Here is a 26,799-nt window from a genome sequence, read left to right as displayed (position 1 = left end):
CTCTCCCAGCTTCCCGAGGCCACTGGGCTCAGGCCACATCCCACAGCAGGATCTGTTCATTGCACACCATCTTGGAGCACAAAAGGGAGTCACCATGGCTTCTCCAAGTGTGCACTGGCCTGGAATAAAACGTCCTAACATTCCTCTTTGGTCAGTTCTGGGGCCACTACCTAAGGACTTGAAAAGAGAGCCCAGGGTGGTGTCCTACCTGTAATTCCAGCACTGGTAGGCTGAAGCAGGAGAATTGCTTGAGGCCAGGAGTTCAAGAGCAGCTGGGCAACATGGTGAAATCTTGGCATGGTGGCTGTAAGGTCGGTTGCCCTGCCGGGAGCTCGGACACTCCCCGCTCCCTCGTGGGAGCTTGGACACTCCCCCATCCCTCACCGGGAGCTCGCGCACACCCTCTTCCCTTGCCGGGAGCTTGGACACAACCCCCCTCACCGGGAGCCCGGAAAAAGTCCCACTCCCTGCCTACCATTTTGTCCCATCCGGGCCCCAATCACCTTGGGCACAACCAATCAAACGCCTCCACTCCCTATAAAACCCGACGTCTGAGAGCAGTTCGTGCGACTTCTCCAGCCCCTCCTGTCAGACCGCAGAACCTCACCCGGGAGCCTGAATAAATTCCTTCGCATTGGATTTTTTCATGCTGGCCTCAGTTTCTTCCCTTTTAAACTCAGCGAGAACAGACCTTGCAGTGGCGAGCACCTGTGGTCGCAGCTACTCAGCAGGCTGAGGCAGGAGGATTGCTTGAGCCCTGGAGTTCCAGGCTACAGTGAACCATGATTGCACCACTGCACTCCAGCCTGGACAACAGAATGAGAACTTGTCTCTAAAAAGAAAGAAGAAAGGAAGGGATCAAGGGAGTGACAGGGTGGGTGACGTGGTTTACGAAATACCCCCTCCTCTGTGGAGCCTTATTGGGCGTTAGGTAGAACTGAATCCCTTTTTTTTTTTTAAAGATGGAATTTTGCTCTTGTCACTCAGGCTGGAATGCAGTGGCGTGATCTTGGCTCATTGCAACCTCCACCTTCTGGGTTCAAGTGATTTCTCCTGCCTCAGCCTCCTAAGCAGCGGGATTACAGGTGCCCTCTACCGTGCCTGGCTAATTTTATTTTCAGTAGAGACGGGGTTTCATCATGTTGGCCAGGGCGGTCTTAAACTCCTGGCCTCAAGTGATTCACCCACCTCGCCTCCCGTAGTGTTGGGATTACAGGTGTGAGCCACTGCACCCAGCCGAATCCCTTCTTTCTTGTGCTCCAGTCACACTTGTTTGCTGCGTTTATATTCACAGTTCACACTGTGTGAATATAAACTGTGGTGCCCAGGCAGGTAATGCCAATATGTGAATCTGCTGTAGTGATGATGGGGCGTGGGGCCTGCAGTCACCCACAGCGTCCTCCCAAAGACGTTCTGATTCGGCTTTCTGAAAAGCACTGTTGGCCGAACAAACACAGATGTGGGCAGATTCTACATGGAGGTTGCCCGTGTGCAGCTTCTGCCTCTGGTGATATGTGTTTTTATTGACGTAATTCCTGGAGGTCAAGGACTGTGTCTGCTCTACAGAAGCCTGGAACATTTTAGGGTCTCGAAAAAAGAATCAACCCCTGGAACATCTTCATGTCTTCCATCTTGAAGCCAGCCCTTAAGGAGCGGGACCCTCTGGGCCCATCTCCTTCCAGCTCCACCTTCTAAGACCCCAATGGCCTGGCACTGAAGCTATAGCAGAAGACAGAAGCCAGTGCTCCTTGGGGTTCAGATGGGGCCTGGGAACCACCACCTTCCCTGCCCAGTGGCCATGCAGGCCCTGAGTCCGCCTGAATTCCGCAAGTTGTTTAGAACTGAAGAACTGCACAGATCCACTTGCTGGGTGTCTTCTCTACGTGTGCTCTTGCTTCTGCCTTCAGTCCCCTAGGCCATTGGAGAGATTCAGGCTTTGGCCAGGCACGGTGACTCATGCCTGTAATCCCAGCACTTTGGGAGGCTGAGGAGGACAGATCATAAGGTCAAGAGACTGAGACCAGCCTGGCTAACGTGGTGAAACCCCGTCTCCACTAAAAATACAAAAATTAGCTGGGTGTGGTGGTGCACACCTGTAGTCCCAGCTACTCGGGAGGCTGAGGCAGGAGAATTGCTTGAATACAGGAGGCAGAGGTTGCAGGAGCCGAGATCGCACCACTGCACTCCAGCCTGGTGACAAAGCAAGACACCATCTCAAAAAAAAAAAAAGACTCAGGCTCAAGCTGTCAACCCAGTGATCATGGTGATTAAAACATCTGGTCACAGCTAGACCTGGTAAATGAGCTCATTGTTCGGGAACACTCGTGATGCATCAGGGAATCAGCAGGTCTTGCTGCAATTTCAGAGCAAGGCTAGACTGAGACCCTTAGAGGCCCCAGGCATGCAAAGCATTGTGTGTACCGCCCCTCACATACATACATCATTAAAAACAGAACATTACACTTCAGCATAGGAATAAGGAAGTCCAATGGGGAGGTTCTAACTTTGCTCATATTAATTCTGTTAAGAGTAGGGAATGATGGTCAGCATGTCTAGCACATCTACAAATGGGTATCCTTACTTTGCCAGCCTCTAAGTACCCACTTAGTTTTCCTCCTGGTAATCCAGCTGTATTCTGGAATCAGTCAGAGATTCCCATTTTACGGATTTTTTCTGATGCAGTCGTGGCTGGTCCAGGTTACACAGCTTGTGTGGGAGAGGGGAAGGAGCTAGGACTTGACCCCGGGCTGTCTGTCCACAGCGCTTGACAGCACATGGCCTCGCCTCCTTCAGAAGGCAGATGCTCAGATGAAGGGACAGTGATCAGATGGCTCCCAAGACCGCACCTGGAGCATGGCTGTCCCTTCAGGACATAAATTAGCTGGACTGTGCTCCAGGGAGGCTCCTGTGGGAGTCGAATGGTCTGGAAACAGGAAACATAAAGAACAATCGAAGAAATGACGGTCAAAATAGTAATAATTAAAAAACAAAAGCAGCTGACATTTATGGAACGCTTAATATGTGCTTGGCTGAGGACATCACGCAGATCAACTGGATCAGAGCTCTTAGGGCTATATATCTTCATGAGGAGGACCAGTGTGTCTGCTCAACCTCCAGGCAGGTGACATTGGTTTGTAGCTGTGATTTGGTTGAATGAGGCAAACGTAGCTTGACTGAATAGGAAAACTGACATGCTATGTCATTTCCCAGAAGGTAATCCCGAGTCCCCTGGTTCGCAGTGACCTCAGGTGTCCTGCACGTTTTGCTTCCCAATGCCTCCCCCTGCTCCCCACTCCATTCCAAAGATCTTCATGTCTGTTTGCATGGATGCACTTTGCGTTACTTCCCCGCAAGGGGTAAGAATAGGTCAATCTGCCTTCTGGGTCCCCAGGTGCTGTGGCCCGCCTACCTCTCTGGTGTTTTTTATTTTTTTTCAAGATGTAGATTAGAACTTGCCAAATTGTTCTTGGAAGAGAGTCAGAGGCAGAGTGCAAGCTTCAGGGAGCAATGTGGGGGGAGTGCCAGGCGAAGCACACCCCAAGGTCACCGGGCTGTTGGCCCCTTCCTCTGGGAGGAGGGCCTTACCTTGCCTGCAATCATGGGTTTGGCGGGGTAGCTGGGCAAAGCAGGGGTGGGAGAGTGCTCCAGCTCTGTCTGGTTCACCCCACCTTGTCCCTGGCTGCTCTGCCTCACCCTGGGCCCAGCGAGAGAGAGGTCAGGTGTGTTTGCCTGAGCCAGGGGAGGAGCTTTGGAAAAACCTGTCTCCAGGCTACAGAGAGAAGGAATGGCCACTTCTCTCCATTAGTGTGATTCATTGCTGTCACAGCTGAGCTCCAGGGGGGCAGACTCAGCCGGCTCAAGCCAATCAGCTGTTGATTTGATGGGGCCAGCCCAGCCCTGGGCCTGGTTGCACAACAGTGGGGCGCCTGCCAAGGCAATGATGGCAGAGCAGGTGATGCTGTGGTCACATGTCCTGAAGGACCTGGGTGGCAGGGACTGCTGGGGGTGGGCCCCCCGCACCATCCAGGAGAGGGGGTTCCTGCCTCTGAGCCAGGCTTGGAGTCAGTGTGGTGGAGCCTTGGGTTCAGAACATCCCTGAGGTCCCCCTCTGCTCTCTAACTGTGTGAGCTTGGGCAGACCCCAGCCTCTCTGTCAGTTTCCTTTCCTGAATAATCGAGTCCTTTCTCACCTGGGGTCAGCTGGGCCTTCTGCTAGCTGTGTAACCCTGGAAAAGCCACCTAAGCCTCAGTTTCATCACTTATCAAATAAATGCGTCCAAATCTTTTCTGTTATCTCACAGGGTCAAAGTGATACAATGGACATTAAAGCACCATGACAATTCTCCATGTAGCTATTATGTTATTCACGTTGGCATTACTGTTTCCTTCTCTGGTGGCCAGGTTCCCCTTGTCTCTGTTGGACCTGGGTTCACGTTCTGACTGGTTCGCAGACCACCTGCAGTGTCCTCTGTAAGATGGGCATCGCACAGCCTGCCTAAGTTATTGGGAGGCTCTAAGCAGCTCTTTGGAACCACTGAGACCACGGAAGAGGTGGAATTGCTGCCAGGTGTGGAGAGTGGGCACCTGGCTCAGTGCAGATACAAACATTTAACAGCTTACCCGACCTGAGGCCTCAGGAAGGCCAGGAACTTGGCAATCTGGGCTATAAATGAAGAGAATGGTCACACGGCCACATGCCAGTCATTCAGGCCATATCAGTGGCATCCAGAAGTTTGTGGAGGGAAGGAAAGAATAGCCAGGGGTGGGCTTGCTCCACGAGGCCTTCCTGGAGGCGGCGAGCCTCAAGCTGTTTTCAGAGGTTGGGGGGAGTTTGGTTACTGGGAGGAGAAAACCGCAGATGGAGAGAAACGGCCTCCGTTGTAGTTCAAGGATGTGAGTTCTGAGAACAGTCAAGAATGCATTTCTCTCCAGGGTATTCACTGTGGGAGAGGTGGTCAAATGGGTTTGCCCTTGTCACCAGCTGGTGACCTTGACACTTAGAGTACATTGCCCCTTGGCAGTTCTCAGAACCTCTGCACACCATGGCTCAGGCCATCTTGAAGCCAACGCTTAAGGAATGGACCCTCTGGGGCCCACCTCCTTCCAGCCCTGCCTTATAAGACCCCAGTGACCTGGCACCTACAACCATAGCGGGAGACGGGAGCCAGAGCTCCTCAGGGTCAGGAGAGATGGAGCCTGGGAACTGCCACTTTCCCTGCCCAGTGGCCATATGGGTCATGCAGCTGAGGACTGCCTTGGGCCAGGGGTCATGGCTTTCTAGGCGCTTCCGGCTTCTGCTTCATTGGAGCCCCTTTCCAGCTGCAAGCTAACACCAGGAGGAACTCACTTGGGGACCTGGAGTTCAAGGCTGTGAACTCCCACAAAGGCCAGGGCCGGCAGAACTGGAGAGCCCCATTTTGGGAAGCTGGTGGTAAGAGCTTCTGCCTCTGATCACCAGGGAGACAGAAGTGATTCCAGTGGGATTCCAGCCTATTTCCTCCCTGCCCCACCAACCCAGCAATGACTACCCTAAATGACTGCCCTGAGACTCAGGAGTCAGGAGACAAAAGGGAGGCCTGCTTGGGGGAGACAGGGGAGATGGAGGCCTCGCCACTGAGGGCATCAGCTGTGACAGTGCTGAAGCATCCAGGAGTGGGCGCTGCCTCTCCCTCCCTCCCAGCACCTCCCAGAGCTCTGGGCCTTGAAGAAAACAGGAGAGCACAGCTGGATGCTTCTTTCTGTCTAGCCTGGAACCATCAGACAAAGGAGGTTTCTTGGGTTTGTGTGAAGAAAGGGAGGCTGGAGATGCAGGGTGAGTGGTGGCCCGCAGGAATCATGCCAGGGGCATGGAGGGTGCTCTCAGGAGCCTGCTTTAGAGATCACCTCAGCTGGGGACTGAGCTAAGGGAAGGGATTGCTGAGAGTGTTCTTGTCTCCTGGGGTGGGGCGGGGGCAGTTCAGAGTAAGGAAAATGCAGCCATCATTTTTTAGGACCTTCTCTGGTCAAATGCTTGACCTACCTCGTCTCTGTTCCCACAACAATCTGCAAGGTAGGTGTTATTACCCCATTTTACAGATGCAGGGAGACCCAGAGGGCTGCCCTTCCCCAGGCTCAGGCAGTCCCTCAGGATGAAAAGGGATTTACGCATGGGTGTGCCTCGTCCTCAGGGTGCCCTGCATGGAGACTTCTGGGAGGAGAGATCCTCCTGAGCTGAGCTGCTCTCAGGATCATGGGCCACAGAGCGAAGGGCCGGGACCTCCCTGCAGGAGAGCAGGTGTCTCAGAGAGGGGCTCCCTGCCTCCAGTGCCAGCTAGGACCCATGACCTGAGCTGGCTGGGGGAGGACAGGAAAGAAGCCTGAGGAAAGACTTAGGCTTGAGTGAAGCGAGAGGGGAGGACCGCCTTGACTTAACAAATGCCTGCGCTTCCCCCAAGAATAAACAGGACAATTTCTGAAAATTGCTGCAGGGCTGGAGAAGGGAGGGGAGGGGAGGGGAGGGGAGAGGAGATGCGGAGGGATGGGATGCCAGAGGAGTGAGAGAGAACCCCCTTCTCCTGAGAGGGACTCTCGGGAGCTGTCAGCAAGGTGGGGTTGCTGGCTACCTGCTGCCTCTGTGAGGGCAAACCGGGTCTTGTGACCCCTCACAGAGCAGATGACAGCAGGGAACAGGACTGCCGGAGGCAAGTCCTGGGTCTGCCTGCAGCATGGGAGAAATGATTTCACCTTTCTGGGTCTGATTCATTCATTTAATAAAACTGGGTCGCACGATGAGCTGTTTCAGGCACTGGGGAATGAACAAACAAACAGAAATCCTGGCTCTCCTGGTGCTCAAATTTTAGTTGGGAGAGGGACAAACAAGATCAAGGAAATACATACTTTAGATCAGAATAAGTGCCACAGAGGAAAAGCCAGGCTGAGGCGGTGGGGTGAACATTCTCTACCGGGATGCCCAGAATCGGGGCTTTGAAGAAAGCCCGGCAGGCAGCGTGAGCTGAGCTGGAAGCCCTGCAGAGGCAGAGCATTTAGAAAGCAGAAACAGCCTGGGCGGAGGTCTTAGAGGGTGAGGGGTGTCCAGAAGACCAGCATGACTGGAGCAGAGAGCAGGGTGGGGAGGTTGGGGAGCAGTTCAGAAGTGCCTGGAGCCAGATTAAGAGAGGCTTCTTTCTGGGACACAGAAAAGATTTTGGATATCGTCTGAACCCTCTCTCTGAGGATTCGGAGCAGGAGAGGGAGCCACTTGTAAAGGGAGTGGTTTGGATAGGATGGCTTCGGTGACCTTTCTAGTCGGGCCATCAGTCACACAGGGCTCTGGATGTCTGGTATGGAGACGCCTTCCTTCACAGCACTGGGGGTGGGTAGGGACGGAGTGGGTACACCGGGTTAGGGGGAGCTGGGATTTCCACTTTTCTGAACCATTTAGAATGTGTTTAGATCAGGTACCGCTACATCTCACCTAGGCCCGAGGTTTGTAAACGTCTCTATCCCCAGCTTGGGGAATTTCCACCTGGCGGCTCTGGGCTGAGTGGCAGGTTTTCACGTGGGAGCATGGGACAGGCCGGCCAGCTGAGCTCTTGCCCACCAGTGGGCAGGTCTGGCCCTGGTCTGCCTTCAGGGTGGTCCGGAAGGAAAGGTGCAGGGAGCCTGGAGTCAGGGCTGTGGTCAGCGGCCCCAGCGCAGATCTCAGCCCATCCTGATAACAAATAGCACCTCTCCAGGCCTCCTGGTCTCCATGTCCAGAGTGCTTCAGTCCTAAGGGGGCTCCCTGGGGTGTCATGAGTCCTCCCCTCAGGACAGGGAGTGTTGCAAAGGAGGAACAGAGAGGTGGGAGTCAGAGTAACCAGAGCCCAGAGTAACTCTGGCTGGGGCCAGAGCCAGCGCCTCCCAGCTCTGCTTCTCAGTGTTCACGTCAGAGTGGCCATGCCAGCGTGGCCACAGGAACCTGAGGGAGACCCTGTGGCCCCAAGTCGGTCACATGGAGACTGCTCACTGCGGCTTTGCTGTGGGCCAGGCCTTGGTGACCGGGAAACAGGGATGCTGACTGGGCAGTGTGGTGTGTGGGCCTTCCTGTGGCTCCCTGCTGGCTCCTGGCTCCATGGTTGTCTTCTGGCCATTCCCGTCGGTACCAAGCAGCCCCCAGAGGCCTCATTAGGCTGCTGGTGTCTCCAGCTGAGCCCTCTGAGGTGTGGCAGGTGGACCTGACACCTGCGGGCCTAATGAGGGGATCCCAGCTGAGGAAAGGGGAAGGCACAAGGGTGGCCCCATCACAGCTCTGGCTCCCAGCCCGCAGCTGCTCCCCATCTCTCTGCCAACTACCAGAACAACACAGGAAGCTGGGACCTGAGCCTCAGGTCCCAGGACAGGACCCTGGAAACCATTCCTGCCCCTCCGAGAGGCTGCAGCTGTGCTGCCTGGTCTCAGGGGATGCCTACGGAGCGGGGCCTGGTGCAGGATGCCTCCAGGCAAAGGCTCAGCTGGGCTGTAGGACAGAGGTACAGCTGAGTGACGCTCAGGGGACCCACACATGCCCCTGAAGGTCTCCCTCAGCCTCCACCAGCCCAGGGGCCTGGGGAAGAGTGGGGTCCTTGATTTCTCCTGGCTCCTGTACCCTTTTCGGGCACCCTGAGCTGGCTACAGCATGGAGCCCCTCAAGGGAGAGGGCCGGGGCAGGGGTGGCGGTTTGCTCTGCTGCATCTGACAGCTTCCCCTTCCTCAGGTGCCAGGTGGAGGTCAGAGAATCTCTCCTGGCTTTCACGTGGATCCCTTGCCCCAACCCACCCCAGCAGGCGGGCACGAGGTACGGGCTCCCTTGCCAGCCCCTCCTCCCTGCCCTTGTCTCTTCCTGTTTGTGGGCTCACCTGAGGTGTGAGGGGAGGGAGTGCCACACTTTCCATCCAGGTCCCAGGCAAGCGGCACCTCCCCACTCTCCTGCACCCCGGACACAGCCAGCAGCTCCTGCCATGGACAGGTGGTACCTGGGTGAGTCCTCTGAGCCCCATTCTTCCTCCCTGCTCAGGCTCTGACACAGGTGCGCACCCCGTCCCTTTCAAGCTCCCCAGAAGTGCAGGAAAAGCAGAAAGGAGGACAGGCAGAAATTTCCAACAAACAGCATCTCCATACAGAGTTGTGGGCCTGCTGTGACGTGTGTCAAGCATCTCTGGAGCTGCGAGGGCTGGGAAGGCAGCTCGTCCAACCGCCTCATTTGCTCGTCTGTCCATCTGTCCTTCAGAGATGCAGGAGCTCAGAAGCCAGACTGCTGGCTGCAAGTCTTGGTTCCCCTACTTTCTAGCTGTCTGACCTCTGGCAAGTTATTTCACTTATCTGGGCCTCAGTTTCTTCCTCTATGAAATGGGGTGATAATAATGCTTTCCTTACCTTATACAGTCATTGTGATGACTAAAGAATTGATTTCTGTAAGCTGCTTGAAACAGTGTCTTGTACACAGAGTTTAAAAATGCAGCCACCAATTAGCTTCTCCTATTGCTTCCTATTCATCTATCTATTGATCGATCTATCATCCATATCTATCATCTGTCTATCTATCATCTATCATCTATCATCTATCTATCATCTATCTGTCTATCTATCATCTATCTATCTATCATCTATGTATCTATCAATCATCTATCTATCATCCATATCTATCATCTATCATCTATCATTTATCTATTATCTATGTATCTATCTATCATCTATCTATCATCTATCTATGTATCTATCTATCTATCTATCATCTATTATCTATGTATCTATCATCTATCTATCATCTATCTATCTATTATCTATGTATCTATCTATCATCTCTCATCTATCTATCTATAATCTATGTATCTATCTATCTATCATCTATCTATCTATCTATGTATCTATCTATCATCTATCTATCATCTATCTATCTAATCTATTGATCTACAGGTGCCTCCTCACCCTGCAGCGGGAGCCCTCCATCCACACTGCAGCTTTTCTTGTGATCAGGGTAAATATTACCTGGCACTGTTAATGTTTAATGCCCCCAACTTGTCCCCAGCCACCCCACTGAGGAGGCCAGACACTCCCAGAAGCAGAGACATCAGGAAGAGGGGAGGGGAGACAATCCATTCGGCTGTGGAAATGACTGGGTTGTCAACGGATACATAGATAGATAGATGGAGAGAGAGAGAGATGAATTTATTTAACTTCCCACCTATTTTTACATCCTTATTATTCCTGAAACACTCCACGTTGGCTTACAAATATAGACAATGCAGTAAGATAACGCGATCCTGTATAATAAAGTTAGCACCTTGTCTTGTGTGGAGTCGGCAGTAGCTTTGGTAGCACATCTTGGAGGGTCTGGGCTTTCCACCTCTGGTTTGCCATTGACTGTGTGTTTCAGGCAAGTCCCTTCACCTTCCTGCCCTCGGTTTTTCTGGTGTACCCAGTGGGGATCACGGCACTGCCCTGGCCACGTCTAGAGGCTATTGTGGACAGCAAATGAGCAGCCTCAGTTTCTTTATCTGTAAAAAGGCGCTATCGGGAGTTCAGTGGTGCAGTGCTCGAGAAGAGCCTGCCATGTGGTCCGTCTTCACCAAACGCTGGCTCTGCTGTGATGTCTGCACACATATACATTTCTTGGCTCTGAAAGCAGAGGGAGCTGAAAGGGTGTTGAAGCGCCTCATCTGCAGGGTTCTGACATTCCCTCCATCTCACTCATTCGTGCTCATTTTCACTGGACGGTGGCTGGCTTTTCCGTGTCCGACAACAAACATCTAACAAAAGCTAATGCCTGTTATTTCTTCAGCCAGCACACATATAACAGTAACAATGATGCCGCTCACTCTGTGCCAGGCCCCGGGCTACGCTCTTGGCATGCATGATCTCACTTCCCCTCACAACCACCCTAGGAGCTGGGTACTGCGCCCATTTTACAGATGAAGAGACTGAGGCACAGAGAGGTGAAGTAATTGACTGAGATCATACGATTAGCAAGTGAGAGGGTCAGGGTGTGAACTCAAGTGCCGAGCCCTCTCCCTGCTTGGGGAGGATTCATAGATAGAGTGACTCCCTTCAGAAGGGCTCAAGCACCCCTGGTGGCCCCTGGCCACTGACCTCGGCTGTTTGGAGGCCGTTGGACTTCAGCCTCTTCTGGAGGCCAATTCAGTGGACTAGAACTCAACCAGGATTCCACAGCACCCACGACTATCCGGCACTGGAATCCTGGGGCGAAGGAGCTCACAGGGGAGTAGGAAGGCTGCCTGCGAGGTGTGAAAAGCACCTGCCTCCTGCAGCAGGAGGCCTGTCAGCCTCCACTTGCCCCACACTGGCTGTGTGACCTTGGGCAAGGCCCCCACCTCTCTGGGCCTTGCCCACCTGCCTCATCACTGTGTGACCTTGGGCAAGGCCCCCACCTCTCTGGGCCTTACACACCTGCCTCATCACTGTGTGACCTTGGGCAAGGCCCCCACCTCTCTGTGCCTTACACACCTGCCTCATCACTGTGTGACCTTGGGCAAGGCCCCCACCTCTCTGGGCCTTACACACCTGCCTCATCACTGTGTGACCTTGGGCAAGGCCCCCATCTCTCTGGGCCTTACACACCTGCCTCATCACTGTGTGACCTTGGGCAAGGCCCCCATCTCTCTGGGCCTTACACACCTGCCTCATCACTGTGTGACCTTGGGCAAGGCCCCCATCTCTCTGGGCCTTACACACCTGCCTCATCAGTAAAACGGGAAACATAAAACTTAGGAGATAAGAGTGAGGAAAGTGCTTGGTAAACCATAAAAGCAGGGGGTTCTGCCTGTGATGAAAGCCTTGCCCCGTCCTTAAAAAGCCTGCATGCACCATGGTAAACTGGCAAGGAAACAGCCCGAGAGCCAGGCCAAATGGTGGTAGGAGGAAGTGCCCGGGGGTGGGGGGCGGCAGAGAAGGAGAGATTAGTTGGGGATGACTGGGGCCCTTCCAACTGAGGTGTAAGCTGCTGGGTGCACACTGATGGGTGAATAGAATGACAGATGAAGGGCTTTTCTGGAGGATCAACTGCTGGTGGGTTTGGGGGTGCTCCAGGGCTGTGGTGGGGGAGCAGTGGGCCAGGCTCCTAGGGACCACTGCAGGAAAGCCTCCAGTGCCACATAAGGAACACCAGCTGCAGCGGTGGCATCCACGGTGGCTGGTGCGGTGGGCCCTGCTGGGGCTGGGGGCCACTGTGGGACCCCAACACTGGCCCCTGGAAGCTCCCAAGTACCGTGTACACTGTACAGACTGTGCAACTTCCACTTCCCTGTTTCCACCACCCCAGCTGTGGCTTCTCCAGCTGGCAGAAGAGCACCACTGCTCACCCATCCCAGCCCTTCTCTTTGGAAATTTCCTTTGGGAGGGTTTGGAAGCCAGCTCCTTCCCTCCCCTGCCTCCCCACGCACCTCCTCACCCTGCGGCAGGAGCCCCCTCCATCCACACTGCAGTTTTTCTTGTAACCAGGGTAAATATTACCTGGCACTGTTAATGTTTAATGCACCCACCTTGTCTCGGGCCACCTCGAGGAGGCTACCAGACACTCCAAACAGCAGAGACAGCAGGAAGAGGGGAGGGGAGGCAGTCCATTCTTCTGGGGAAATGACCGGGCTGTCTACGGGTGATGGTGAGTGTGCTGGTGTGTGCCCGGGCATGTGCGAGGCTGGGTGGCTCTGCTTGGCCTGCCTTGGTGGGGACAGCTGGACCCCCCTCTTCCCTCTCCTGCCACCTCAGCCTTCCAGAGTACCCAGCCCCTCTTTGGATCAGGCTCCCCTCTAAGAAAATTTGCAACTTAAAAGAGGATGCTGCTTTAACACCAAAGAAAGATAGCTTGAGCAGATAGAAGCTGGAGAGCTGAGCGTCCCTCCTCGGCCTCCTGACACACCCCCGCTGAGTTCAATGCATCTTGCTAGACCCTCTGAACTCAGGCAGGAGGCAGACGGGGACCATCTGGCTGGGAAAGGAGCAGGCCCCTTTGGTCAGCCTTCCTAGGCTGGATTTGGCATGAGCGGCCCCCAAGTTCAAGTCACACTCCCCAAAGGCTTCCTGTGACAGGAACTGACTCAGGCCTGGAACCAAGAGCGGCGCCTGCTGACAGAGGTGGGTTTTGAGCCAGATGCAGAAAGGGAAGGGTGCTGGGCAGGGAGGGTCTCAGCAAGTGGCTCAGGGCAAGGTGGCCATGGAGGAGGGGCTTTCCTGGGGTGTGAGGGGAAGCCCTGGCTTGCGTCTAGCTGTTGCTCTGACACTTAACTCACCATATGACCTTGAACAAGGCCTGAACCAAATCTGGGAAGATGGCCCTGAAGGCCTTCTGTACCGCACCTGGGTCCCTCATGGCCTCCCTGAGCACCCAGCACCTCAGGCCTGCCAGGATGGGCACCGACTCCTCCTGCCTGTTCTCTCCTGGCTGAGGGACTGGCCACTGGGGACAGTGGGGCTTACCAGACCCCAAGGCTTACCACTGCCCAGGGCAGAGTTCGGCACAGCCTGGGAAGGGCTGACTTGCTCATTCCTTCCTCCTCGGGCTCTACTTCCCTGGTGCAAGAAGGGGCTCCAGCAGGGAAGGAAAGAAGGGCAGCCTTCAGTGGTGGCAGAAGTGTCCTGGCCAGGCCACAGGCCGGCTGTCCGGGGCAGGTGTCTTCAGCTGCAGGGCATCACTGTGAGACCCACCTGCTGAGCAGCTCCAAATCCGGGGGAGGCCACTGGAGGCAGGGGCAGGACCTTGCCTCAAATGGGCTCCTTCCTTCCTGCCATTGAGAGGCGGCAGAGCTAAGAGCTTACACACCAGCATTCTCAGCCCCCTGCTGCCCGGGTTCAAACCCCAGCTCTATCCCTGACTTGCTGTGTAACTGTGGGGGAATTACTTAACTTCTCTGTGCTTCCATTCTCACATGGATTCCACTGAAATGGCATTGATGCCTCATAAGGTTGCCGTCATGGTTAGAGGAGTTAGGGTTTTGCTAGCTTTTGCCCCATGCCTGACCAGCACCACGTATTAATGTTTCTTAACTATTTCTGCTTCCCCCTGAGGATGGTAACGTAGGAGAGCAGGTCCGTCTCAGCTTTCACTGGACTTTGGATAAGTCTCCACGGTGGGCTTGGCTTCCACCTTCTGTCCGATAACTTTAAGGTTTTGTTTTATTTATTCATGCATTTCACAAATACCTCCTAAGCACCTCATAGCCAACTGGTTCTGTGGAGACAGGCTGCTGGGAGTCTAAAGGGAAAGGCCTCTCCTGACCTTTTCTACCATGGTAGGAAGCAAGGAGCAGGAGAGAGCCAGCCCTCCCAAGTGTCAGAGGCCCCCCAGACAGCACGGATCCCCCTCCCCAGTTGACTGTGTCTGAAGCCGCCTAGGGCAGAAGCCTGCCGGCAAAGGTTTAAGCAACACCCCTGAGCCCAGCCTCCCCTCACCACTTGGACCCTCAGGGATCCTCTGGGAAGGGAAGGATGGGGAATTCCAACTGCTCCTGTGCTGGCCCACCGTCGGTGACTCCTCTCCTCCCACCTCTGGCTCTCTCCTAGGCGGCAGCCCCAAGGCGGACGTGGACCCGTTCTACTACGGTAAGCCTGGACCCCTGTGCACCCTTCCCGAGCACTCAGGACCCCTCCCACCAAGCAGCTGCCTCTCCCAGCCCCGGGTCCACACTCTGTGCCCCTTACCTCCCCCGGTTACCATGGGCTGCTGGGGGTGGGCTGCGGGAAGAAACCGCTGCTGGGAGAGACCACCCATGCCGCCCCTCTTGCCCTCTCTTTCCTGAGACTATGAGACTGTCCGCAAAGGGGGCCTGATCTTCGCCGGGCTGGCCTTCATCGTGGGGCTCCTCATCATCCTCAGTAAGTGGGGTGGCCTCCAGGGAAGGGGTGCTGACCGGGGCACATCTCTTCTTAAGGTTGCTAAGCAGGCTGGCTTTCCAGAGTCCCCAAGGGAGGGGTGAGCTTCCCCACCACCACCACCCCTGCAGGATGGGGGAACTCATGCTGGGTGGGATGCCAGGCTCTCAAGCACAATGTGAGGTTCCTGCTCGCTCAAGTGCACCCTCCAGTGGGCTCGGGAGGAGCTGCAGATGCGGGAGCGAAGCTGCAGGGTAACCCGAGGGCCAGGCAGGGGGACTGAGCCTGCCGCTGCTAACCATGGGTCCCAAACTCATCTGTTCAGTAAGGATGATCCCACCTGCCTCACAAAGATTAGGGCTAGCCTCCAGAGACACGGCAGTCAGGACAGTACTTTAAGATGGTCCAGTGCAGGCTGAGTGTGATGACTCATGCCTGTAATCCCAGCACTTTGGGAGGCCGAGGTGGGCGGATTGCCTGAGGTCAGGAGTTCAAGACCAGCTTGTCCAACATGGTGAAATCCCATCTCTACTAAAAGTACAAAAAAAAAAAAAAATTAGTCAGGCATAGTGCATGCCTGTAATCCCAGCTACTCAGGAGGCTGAGTTGGGGAATTGCTTGAACCAGGGAGGTGGAAGTTGCAGTGAGCCGAGATCATACCACTGCACTCCAGCCTGGGCAACAGAGCAAGGCTCAGTCTCAAAAAAAAAAAAAAAAAAAAGGAATAGTTCAGTGCAGACTTGGAGTGCTCTGGGAGAGACGAGGAGCCTTATATATCCCCAAGCTCCTGAGGGGCACACAGCAGGAGCTTAATATCTGCACGTTGACTTGTTTTGGTTCAACCCAAAGAAAAATACACAGAAAACACAAACCACGAAGAAAAGCTACAGCAAGCACAGCTGTGGACTCTGAAATTCTAAGGCTCGGGCCGCAGTCCTGCAGGTCTCCCCATTTTCCCATGTTGCCTGTGGCAACTCCCGGAGGGCAGAGCCGGTTGGCGGCTGAGCACACAGGCACAGGAGGCAGGTGGCCTGAGCAAGGGGCTCTGCTTTGGACTTGCGGAGAGCTGTTCATCGGGCAGCTGCTCTGTGCCCAGTACTGTGATGGGGACGCCATGATGGCCCAGTCTCTGCTGCTGCTCTTGATATGCCAATAGCTCACCATGGATATGCTCCAATAAATGTTTGCTAACTGACTGACTTAGGCTCTTGAAAGCCTATGATCCAGCCTTATATAAAGAGAGAGATGGTTGGGCATGCTGGCTCATGCTTGTAATGCAGGCATACTAGGAGGCCAAGGCAGGAGGATTCCTTGAGACCAGTAGTTTAAGACCAGCTTGGTCAATATGGTGAGATCCCATCTATACGAAATTTTTTGGTTGTTTTTGAGACAGAGTCTCTCTTCGTCACCCAGGCTGGAGTGCAATGGCATTATCTCGGCTCACCTCAACCTCCGCCTCCAGGGTTCAGGTGATTCTCCTGCCTCAGTCTCTGGAGTAGCTGGGATTACAGGCACCTGCCACCATGCCCAGCTAATTTTTGTATTTTTTCTAGTAGAGATGGGGTTTCACCATGTTGTCCAGGCTGGTTTCGAACTCCTGACCTCAGGCGATCCACCCACCTTGGCCTCCCAAAGTGCTGGGATTACAGGCAGGAGCCAAAAACATTTTTTAAAATCAGCTGGGCATGATGGTGTGTGCCTATAGTCCCAGTTACTTGGGAGGCTGAGGCAGGAGGATTGCTTGAGCCCAGGATCTTGAGGCTGCAGTGAGCTATGATCGCACCACTGCACTCCAGCCTGGGTGATAGAGTAAGACCCTGTCTCAAAAAATAAAATAAAATAAAATGTGATGGTCAAATGTGGCTGGCCCTGCGATGGTGCTGGCAGGAGGGAGGTAGGAGAGACTGGAAGAATTTGGAGTCTTCCAAGGTCTCTTTGGAAAATGAGTTCATGGAAACAAACCTTTTTTCTTTCCAAGGCAAAAGATTCCGCTGTGGGGGCAACAAGAAGCGCAGGTGAGCGCTGCCTGGGGTGACCGATGAGGGGGTTGGGCCCAGGGAAGGAAGGGCGGGCTGAGGATTTTGTCTCTGCGGCTGTGGAAGGGTCCCCAGCCTCAGGGATCCCTAGACTTACCCCCACCCCGCCCTCTCACCTGTGGCTTTTCCTTTCCCACCCAGGCAAATCACTGACGATGAGCTATAACAGCAGGTACGCTAGGAGAGCCTGCGGGAAGGGGAGGGCAGGGCAGGCTTGGGAGCAATGGAGAGGGGTTCTGGCTCCTGGACTGGGTAGGGAAGAATTTTAGGGTCGTCCACACATCAGCCAGGTGGTCTGTCACCCATTGTGTGTTTAAAATGATTGCCAAGGGCCTGGCATGGAGTGTGTGCTACAGGAGATCACAGAGGAGCCCTGGAGAAAAGTGAGATGGACAAGGAGGATATAAAACTCCGACCCCTGCTGCCACCCACCCAGCCCCATTCTGCCTTTGTCTTCTCAGCCTCTGCTGTGCCACCCACTGCCCTGGGATCAGCTGGAAAGCCAGGCATGCCCCTGCTTTTGGCATCTTCCCTGGGCTGTAGACCTTTGTCACCATCACTGCCAGCGCTTGGGCAGAAGGAAGCTCCAGGCTCAATGTGACCCCAGGTGGGCATCGCCGCCTCCTGTTCTGTGCCAACTCATGCTCATAATAAAGCCAGCGTCAGAGACCGCTGCTTCCCTCGCCTGCCTGCCTGTCTCCCTCCTCTGTCAACCACCCGCCTCTCCAAGTTCAAGTACAAATACAGCTGGGTCTCACTTGTTTTTCAATTAATTGCTCAGGCACCTGTCTGCCTGTAAAAGCAAGAAGTTCAGTGTTGTCATCTGCAAGCCACTCCTCACACCCCCTGAACTGGCAGGAGCCCTGGGGACAGAGGCCTCAGCCTGTCTTTTATATGCCTGGGAAGTGTGAAAGGCCTCCAGGATCAAAGCCATGGGCCTATTGGATATCCATGAGGCCTCTGCCCCAGGCACCAGGAGCTGCTGTTGGGATCCCGGTGACCCTGCCTAGGAGTTGCTTCGGAGAGGTCCCAGGCTACCCAGACGGGCCTGTGTGTGGCCACATTCGTGTGCTCTGCCATTTTCCACATGTACACTCCTGGGCCAGGGTGGGTGGGTCTGGGGGGCCTGGTGCTAGGCCTTCGCACGTGTCCTGAAGGAGCCAGCCCTCTTCCCAGCCCCCTCCTGGTACTAAGTTCAGGTCACGTCTTTCCACTCTTGGGGCCACCTATTTGGAGACTCAGTTAATCCCAGGGCCTGGGGCCAGGGAACAGACAGTGAGAGTGAGACCATTGTTAAGCTTGCTCCAGCCCCCGTCCACGCAGGCAGGGACCCACCGGGGCAGCCTCAGCCTGAGATGCTGCCAGGTCGCTCCTACCAGTGCCGGACTCCTAATGCCATCTTTGCTGTGAGTCCAAGGTCGAGGCCGTGCAGGGAGGCCTCTGGGAGTTTCTGCGTTCAGGAAGGAGCCCGCCTTTCCTCTCTCTTCACTCAGAGGCCGCTAAGGCTGGAGGGATGGTGGGATTCTGGCACCACCTAGTGTCTGGCTTTCTCACCTGGGCCTGCAAGCTGTTGAGGGAGAGGAGGGGAAACCCGGCATGAGAACCAAGCTACCGGAGCAGGAAATGAACAGGGCGTGTTTGGGGTCCAGAGGCAGGATGGACCCCGCTCCACTTGGGAATTAAGCTCTTTGTCTTAGTCCACTGCTTTCAGTCCCTGAAAACCACCAACCTGCTTACACAGAAGGCTTGAGCAGGGAAGGGTCCTTAGAGAGCAAAACAGACTATCTTCAATTCACAGATGGGGAAACTGAGGCTCTAAGAAAGGCCATGGCTTGTCTGGAGTGACATGGCCAGCCTGCATCAGAGCCAGACAAAATTCAGGGCTCCAGATCCCCTTCCAGGGCTCTTCCCACCACATGGACATCCAAAGGACAGGGAGCGTGGGGCAGGGGTGGACTCCCCGCCGACCGCCTGTGGGTTTGGAGAGCTAAGGGGAGAGAAGGAAGGCCCAGAGGTGGGAGGAGAACAGAAGCCACTCAGGGGAAGGCCTGGTGACTTACAACCCAGCACCAAGTCCTTGTGATACCCCGCTCCAAGTGGGGACTCACTGGTGACAGGGAAAATGTGTTGGCCAAACCCTTAAATGGAATTCAGTTTTTCCACACAGGAGATAGGGGCACACACTTGAGCTCCCCCTTGAGGGTTGGAGAAATGAACACAAATGGGGCAGGTCCAGCCAGGGGGGCTTTCAGGAGGTGAGGGGCTCCCAAAGCCTCTTGGATGTAGCAGCAAGGGAAACAGGAAGAGAGGGTATTCCAGACTGGTGGCCCACCCCAGGAGAAGCAAGAGCACTGGAGAAGTGTCACGTTTCTAGAATGTTCCATACAGAGGACCACCCAGCCTGCCACCCTCAGAGGGAAATTCCAACTGCTCTGGATGAGTCACTTCCCCTCGATGACCCTTCCTCAAAGGCCTCCCTCGTGAAATGTGAGGCTTTATCAAGTCTAAACCTGGGGGCTATTCAAACCACCACGTACCCAGATTCCCCCAGCCCGACTGAATGTGAGGCTTGGGGGGTGGCCCACGCAGGCTGAGGCTTAACAAGCCCCATGGCCCCAGGGGGCATTCGGAGGCCTGGGACCGGCTTTCTAGTCAAGACTCTTGTGAACATTTCCCTTCCCTCTCCAGAAAGGTCACCTGGACTGCCAGTTCCTGAACTTTCACTTCACTTTGGGATTTTCCACAATTTAGACCTGCACTGAGTCACAAAAACTACCAAGCCTGGGAAGTGATTGGGTGAATTAATCACGCAACGCCTACTACGACAGCCTCCGTCTGAGGGCGCAATTCTCTTTTTGACCACAAGAGAGAGCATGTGGCTTACGCCGGATCCCCTCCAATTGCATGTTTTCAACTCAGCCTTTCCAAGGGCCTTTGCCGGGGAGGAGGGGCCCCTGGCTCCTGAATGGTCAGCCCGGGGCCCGATTTCCTAGGAAAACCCTCAGCTCTTCTCATTCTGCTTGTTCACACCCGCCCCTCCCCTCCGCCCCCGGCTGCCAGGCACAGCACTTGCCTCACTCCGGGGTAATTCTTGGCTGTGGGGTCTTAAGTGCTCATCCCTTCCTAGAGGCAGAGACCATGCGTGATCTGCGCATCTTCCCCAAAGCCTGGGGAATGCGGACACCTCTCTAACCCCGTAGTCGGAATAAATCAAGGACAGTAGGACATGGGGAAGGGCAGAGATGTCAAGCAGGGACGTTTGTGGGGTGAGAGGGGAAAGAGGCTTTGCCTGAGTAGCTGTTCCCAACCCTAGCTGCAAAGAGTCTTCTTCAACTGGTGGGGCATGGGTGGCTGTTCCGCCTCCCCAGGTGAACTCCACGTGGAGCAGAAGGTGAAAGTCACAGCCTAGTAGGTGGGCATGGCCGGGTGAGGGTGAGGGTAATGCAGGCAAGAGGAGCAGATGAGGGCCCAAAGGAAACTGGACTGTGTCACCGTCTGGGGAGAGGACAGATAGCTCTGTCCCGCCAGCAGCCTCACTCCAGTCCCCGGGAGAGCACTTCCAGAGCCCCCAGGCCCAGAGCTGCTGACCTTGGTCAGTAGGGTTGCAGGGTCTCTGATGAGTCCGCTGAGTCCTGGCCTTCCTCACAGCACCCATGAACAGGAAGAGCTGGGCAGGAAGCCCTGGGAGGGCCAGGAGAATTAGCCTGCGAGCCAGCAGCCAGTCCCACTCCTACCCCTTGCTAACAGGTCCAGTGCCCAAACCCTTCCAGCTTCTGCACAGCTCCAGAGAAAGAGCCCTGTGGGCATGGGGGCAGGAGGGCTTCTGCCAGGTTCTGGCAGGCACTCCCTGGTTGGGTGGCCTGGACTCCCCCATCAAAGGAACTAGAGCCTTGGACAGGCTGATCTCTAGCTCCCAGAGGCTCATCTCCCGTCCAGGGTGAGGGTGCCCCTGGCATGGGCCTCCGGTTTTTCTAAATGCTTCGGACATCAGGAGAAATCTCCACCCCGCCTCAGCAGTTCTGAACTCTCTCTGGTACAGGAGGAAGGAAAGGGTGCCCCCAAGAACTAAGCGTCTCCACTGGCACTGCCTAGGGAAGGAAGTGGGCTCCCTGAGTAGAGAGGGGTGGGAGTGGAGGGCACGAGGGGTGTTTTGTGCTGAAGACAGGCCCAAGGCAGGGGTGGTGTAGAATCTCCTCCAGGCTCACCCACTCCAACCTCGTTCTGCTCCGCACGGCAGGGCTGCTGCAGGGGAGATTAGTCGCCTCCCTGTTGATCTGAGGCCCCAGGCAGCTGAGCTCTGAACTGCAATTCAGCAGGGGCCTCTGGGGCAGGTAATCTGTGCCTCACCAAGCACCCGTTCTTCATTGCTTTCAGGCTGCCTGACAAATGCCTGGCCAGCAGAGATGAGAGGCAAATGCCACGGCAGTTTGGCCCTGTTGTCAGAGCGAGTCACTGGCTAGGAAGATGGATCTGTCCTGGGCCTCAAAGCCAGGGCCGCAGCAGCCTCCATCCTGGGCATTGGGAATGCAGTGCTGAGCCCAGGGCTGCACTGGGAGAGCCAAGGAGGGGCCCGAGTGTCTCAGCCTTGGAAGAAGCCTGGGGCTCAGACTCAGTGGCCCTCCCAGCTCTGGCTGCAGGAGGAGCCTCGCAGGCTGTGGACACTTCATTGTTTCCTGCTGAGCGACTGAGGACTTGGGAGGAAATCCTGCCTAGAACTTCGAACCTCCATTCCCAGAGCTTCAACCAGACACTGGAGGGGCAAAGAAGGTGGCATCAGGAGATCATGGGGAGGGTCTCCCCCAAGTGTGGATGGACCTCCTGCCTGGAAGGGGCTGGGGTGAGCTGTGTTCAGGAGTGGCGGCTCCCCAAGCGCTGCTTTGGCAGATTTCATTTTCAGTTTGTAGGCAGTGGGGCCTCAGATGTGAAGGGAAGGTCAGAATTCAGGGTCCCCTAGCAGGTGCCCCAAGAGGGGCGAGGCACTGGGATTGGTGTCCCTGTCCCAACAGCACCTACCAGGGGACCGTGAATCTCCCTGAATTCTGAGCTTCCTTTCACAGGGTGCAGGTGAGAGCAGGTCAGGAGCACTCTTGGAACAGTGGAGGCCCAGCCTGGCCTGTCCCGCTCCTGTGGGTTTGCTGGGCTGCCTGCTGTCCCCCTGAGTGACACCCCGAAGTTCCTCAGCCCTAGGAGGCCTCCAGTCACCACGGCTGCTACTGTCGCTAGATCTCTAAACTTGGTTCCATTTTCAAGAAGTGCTCACAGTCACTTCCCCAAAGGGCTTCTTTGGTGTCACTGAGAGGAATTCCCTCTGGTAAGCAGGGCAGCAGGGAGGGTAGAGGAGGGGAACATTCTGAGCTGGGGCAGCAATTTGTGGCCCTGGAAGCCCTGGCTGCAGCTCAGCGCAGACCACACCACGGAAGGTGGAAAATCGGCTTCACTGCCAGCTCTGCCCTTGGCCTGCTGTGTGACCTTGGGAAGGCCCTGGTCTGTCTCTGGACTTGGCTTTGGAAAAAACAGACACAAGACAAAAGTCCCAAGCTTCAGCTCACACGTCAAGGAGCTGTGGCTTTTCAGGGGAAGGGGTAAGGGGAGAGCTGTGGCTGACCCCCTGCTCCCTCCCGCCCCTTGGATAGCTGTTCTTCGAGCAAAGCTGGCTGCACCCCCACAGCCCCTGCAAATACACACTTGCCTCCTCCTGGAGTGAACACAGAGGCGCTCAGCAAGTGATGAAGGCAGACAAAAAGACACACTTGACAAAGCAAAGGAGATGAGGCTGGCTTGGCCCCAAGCCAGGAGCATGTTGAATTCTCTTGTGGTCTTTGTTTCCTGAAAGGCCTATCAATCAGTAACTGCGTGCACGCCAAACCCAGCCCACACGGGAACCCGGTGTCCTCTGCTCTGCGTAAATATTACTTCAGGTCTTATGTCCGAGGACCATATGCTCCCAACACAGCTAATAAAATCATCCAGGAGTAGCATGGAGCCTGCAGACAGCCACCCCAGGGGGCAGGAGTGGGACGGGCCAGGCTGGGCCTCCGTTGTTCCAAGAGTGCTCCTGACCTGCCCTCTCTAGCACCCTGGGCACCTGCCAGGGGACCATGAATCACCCTGAATTCTGAGCTTGCCTTCACATCTGAGGCCCCACTGCTTACAAGCTACATGAAGGCAGGGATTGCATCTGAAAATTCACTCATTGATCCTACTTGGGGCTGGCTTTTGGGAAATCCTGAGCTAGAAGATAAACTAGAAGGTTTATGTTCTGTAGTTTCATAAACACTGTTCACTTAAGCTTGTCAAAAAACACTAATACAGTGTCTGGCACATACTTGATCGTCAACAAAAGTTTGCTGAATAAGAAATGACTGAAACACACGCAATCGCCCAACTCAGCAGAAGCCTTGGTGAACACTGCCCATCCCTCACCCATTCTACACGTCTGTAATACTTCGTGGCGTACATAGCTCGTTTACACACATGATCCACGCCTGTCTAGCCTGCTCCAGCAGCTCTGCCACTGCCCCGCCCCCCTTCATATCATTTTCACTGCAAAACCTGCGAGGAGGAACAATCCGTCCAGAGAGACCAGTCTTCCAGATCTGTTGGGGATGCCTTAGAGTCAGGAGAGGTGACCTCAGGAGTTTGCCTGAGACCCCGGGCTTCACTGCCAGTGCCTCGCCTCCCTTTGGGAGCTTAGTGCACCTTTAATACATGTTTATTGAGTGCAAACGTGACTGGTTGACTGGAGGAGTGAATGAGTGATTGATTACCAGCCTGGTGGACCACCGCTGCCCCTGCTCCATGTCCCTAGGAGAAGGAAGGTTTGGGGTCCAGGTAGGCTGCCGGGGTGGTCTGAGTGGAGTGCACGATCCCTTCTTCCTTGGCCTCACCGTTAAGGCCACAGGCTTTGGAATCAGCAGGCCTGGATTTGAGCCCTGGCTTAGCCAAGTATGAACTATGTAAGTCTGGGCAAGCTCCCCTGGAGACTCAGTTTCCCCAAATGGAGAAACCATCTCTAGCCTGTGGAAGTTCTTGGCATGAGGCCAATTACCTCTGAGGCGCTTTAGTGTTAAGGCGATTCTGCGGCTTTTCCTGCACCTTGCCAGGTATCGCAGCCCCTTCCTTCAATGCTTCTGGGTTTGGGAAAGCTCTGTTCCATGCTTGCTTCTCAGGGCAGATTTGCAGGGAGGACAGAGGCCCCTGAGTCTGCCCTCAGACTGTCCAGGTCCAGGGAGAGGCTGGCGCAGCCACAGGCCCCAGCCCCATGCACTCCCAGGCAGCACGTGGGCCGCAGCGTAGACTTGGCTGGCCCAGCCTTAGGGACATCCCACCTCCTGGGCTTTCTGCCAGCTCAGCCGTGGGCTTCTCACTTCAAGGTCAGCGGATGGTGGCCTGTGCCTACCATGCCCAAAGCAGGGATGGTTTGTGGAAAAAGTTTCTTGATTATAGGTTTCCCCTTTGTGTGTGTGTGTGAGTGTGAATCTATGTGTGAGTGTGAGATTGTGTGTGAGTGTATATGAGTTCTGTGTGTGTGAATGTGTATGTGAGCTAAACTTCTTACATCTAAATACTGGGAACTATAAAGTGTGAATGTATGTGAGTGTGTGTGTTAGTGTGTACATGAGTGAGATTGTGTGGGCATGAGTGTGAGATTGTGTGTGCATGTGTGTGCACATGTGTATGTGAGTACATGTGAGTGTGTGTGAATGTGTGTGTATGTGAATGTGTGTTAGTGTGTACATGACTGAAATTGTGTGTGTGCATGATTGTGTGTCCGTGTGGACATGTGTATATGAATATGTGTGAATGTGATTGTGTGACTTGTGTGATTGTGTGTGAAATGTGTGTTGCAGAATGTGTGAGTGAATGTGTGTATGATTGTGTGTCAGCATGAGTGTGTGTGACTGTGTGTGTGAATGCAAGTGTGTGAATGCGTGAGTGTGCGAATGTGTATGAGTGTATATGAATGCATATGTGAGAGTGTGTGAACGCATGTGTGAATGTGTGTGAGTGAATGTGTGTATGATTGTGTGTCAGCATGTGTGTGAATGTGAGTGTGTGTGAATGTGAGTGTGTGAATGCATGTGTGAATGTGTATGTATGTGAATGCGTATGTGTGTGAATGCATGTGAGAATGTGTGTATGTGACTGTGTATATGTGAACGTGTGTGTGTGTTGTGAGTTGCTAGTTGTCCCGGACCTAGGGAGGAGCAGAGCAACCCAGGAGGGTGAGTAGGTGGACCTGGCATCTGGACCCTGTGCAGCGATTCGGCCTCCTCAGCTGAAAACGAGGGTTCTGTTCTGGAGGACACCATTCGTCCCCTCCAGCATTTCCTAGAGGCTGGAAGGACACAGGCTGGGGCAGGGAGTGAGCCCAGACTCCGACGTCAACTGTGAGGCATGACAGGGGTGAAGCGCAGGGCCTGCCCAGTGGAGAATTTGAGTGGCTGCCTTCTATGTGGACTGCACAGCAGCCGGCAGCGCCACCATCCCATCCTGTGACACTAGGGGGAGGCAGACACCAGGTTCCCTGTGTGGAGGCCTGGTTCCTTCCGCCGCCGAGGACAGCAGAGACTTACCCAGCAGTGGACCAGGGAGGCGGGATGTCCTCTCCAGCTGTCAGAGCCACCCCCAGGGAGCCAGGCACAGCAGGAAGGAGGGCTCCCCACTTCCCACAGCTCCCACCCTTCCCACACTGCACTTTCCACCAGTGCAGATGCGGCAGCTGACCTCTCAGGACCCGCCCCACCCTGGAGCTCGGCACTGAGCTCTTCTCCAAATGAGGCAACACTTCTCCTAAACCCGGGGTCTCAGGGAAAACTCCTGAGGTCACCTCTCCCGACTCTGAGGCATCCCTAACAGATCTGAAGAGTCGTCTCTCTGGATTTTTCCTCCTCGCAGGTTTTGCAGTGAAAATGATATGAAGGGGGGCGGGGCAGTGGCAGAGCTGCTGGAGCAGGCTAGACAGGCGTGGGTGTGAGCTTGGCTGGGTCACTGACCAGCTGGGCAGCCCTGGGCAAGTCCTTCAGTGTCTCGGAGCCTCAGTTTTCTCATCTGCAAGATGGGGCTTGTGATACTCAACTCATTAAAGAGACTGAACAAGATCATGTGTGTAAACGAGCTATGTACGCCACGAAGTATTACAGACGTGTAGAATGGGTGAGGGATGGGGCAGTGTTCACCAAGGCTTCTGATGGGTTGGGTGATTGTGTGTTTCAGTCATTTATTATTCAGCAAATTTTTGTTGACGATCAAGTGTGTGCCAGACACTGTATTAGTGTTTTTCGACAAGCTTAAGTGAACAGTGTTTATGAAACTACAGAACACAAACCTTCTAGTTTATCTTCTAGTCCAAGATTTCCCCAAAGCCAGCCTCAAGACCTATGCTAAGCTTCTTACATCCAAATACTGGGAAATAGAAAATACAGATTGCAGATTCTGTAGCTTGGGATCTCTCTCTTCCTTCTCCTCACCTGTTCCTGCGTGCATGTGTGGCTGTGTGGTTTGGGAGCCACTGAGACCCAGAGATGGCAAATGCTCTCAGCGGATAGCATGTCCCTGGCCAGGGGCTTCAGGAATGCACCTATTAACTTTTCCAGAAGGGCAGGGACAGCCACGGTCTCAGGTCTCCTCCTAAAGTTTTGACCCATAGGAATGTGTCAGCAGAGTGCCCAGAATATGGAGTCAGAAGGCCTTCTAATTTCATATTCTGTCACTCAGTGGCTCTGTCATTTAGTGGCTGCATAATTTTCAGCAAGTCACTTGCTTTCTGAAGTCTCAATTTCCTCATCTGTAAAATAGGGATATTGATGCCTGTCTTGCTGTGGAATTTTCATGTGAGCATACTTTGAAAACTGCAGGCCAGGCATGGTGGCTCACACCTGTACTGCCAGCACTTTGGGAGGCTGAGGCCTACGAATCACAAGATCAGGAGTTTGAGGCCAGCC

At 54.6% G+C, this 26,799-nt stretch overlaps 1 protein-coding gene across 5 annotated transcripts; it reads left to right on the top strand.

Moving 5' to 3' along the window:
• Positions 1-7,366: 7,366 nt before the first annotated feature.
• FXYD2 (FXYD domain containing ion transport regulator 2) lies at positions 7,367-17,541 on the top strand. 5 transcript variants are annotated; one of them, XM_064375457.1, is made up of 6 exons: positions 8,850-8,975; positions 14,511-14,549; positions 14,748-14,822; positions 16,798-16,834; positions 16,997-17,027; positions 17,317-17,541. In XM_064375457.1, the coding sequence occupies exons 1-5, from the start codon at positions 8,957-8,959 to the stop codon at positions 17,019-17,021; spliced, it is 195 nt and encodes a 64-aa protein (XP_064231527.1). In that variant the 5' UTR covers positions 8,850-8,956; the 3' UTR covers positions 17,022-17,027; positions 17,317-17,541. The 5 variants fall into 5 exon arrangements, with proteins under 5 accessions (XP_064231526.1, XP_064231527.1, XP_021526861.2 ...); XM_064375455.1 differs by lacking the exons at positions 8,850-8,975; positions 17,317-17,541 and adding exons at positions 12,504-12,612; positions 17,186-17,305; XM_064375454.1 differs by lacking the exon at positions 8,850-8,975 and adding an exon at positions 12,505-12,612.
• Positions 17,542-26,799: the final 9,258 nt, after the last annotated feature.

This window comes from Aotus nancymaae, unplaced genomic scaffold (genome assembly GCF_030222135.1).
Source record: "Aotus nancymaae isolate 86718 unplaced genomic scaffold, 86718_ANA_hifiasm-v0.15.2.pri h1tg000012l, whole genome shotgun sequence".
Lineage (NCBI taxonomy): Eukaryota > Metazoa > Chordata > Mammalia > Primates > Aotidae > Aotus > Aotus nancymaae.
The sequence above is the reverse complement of the archived record's forward strand: the minus strand, read 5'-3'. Positions and strand labels throughout refer to the sequence as shown.

What these genes read in the sequence shown, in the direction of transcription:
- FXYD2 (XM_021671186.2), top strand. Translation starts at nt 12,477, where the DNA reads ATGTTTAATGCACCCACCTTGTCTCGGGCCACCTCGAGGAGGCTACCA. An exon ending in CGGGCTGTCTACGGGTGATG is followed by an intron (nt 12,613 to 14,510) that starts GTGAGTGTGCTG and finishes GCTCTCTCCTAG; the next exon opens with GCGGCAGCCCCAAGGCGGAC. An exon ending in CGTGGACCCGTTCTACTACG is followed by an intron (nt 14,550 to 14,747) that starts GTAAGCCTGGAC and finishes CTCTTTCCTGAG; the next exon opens with ACTATGAGACTGTCCGCAAA.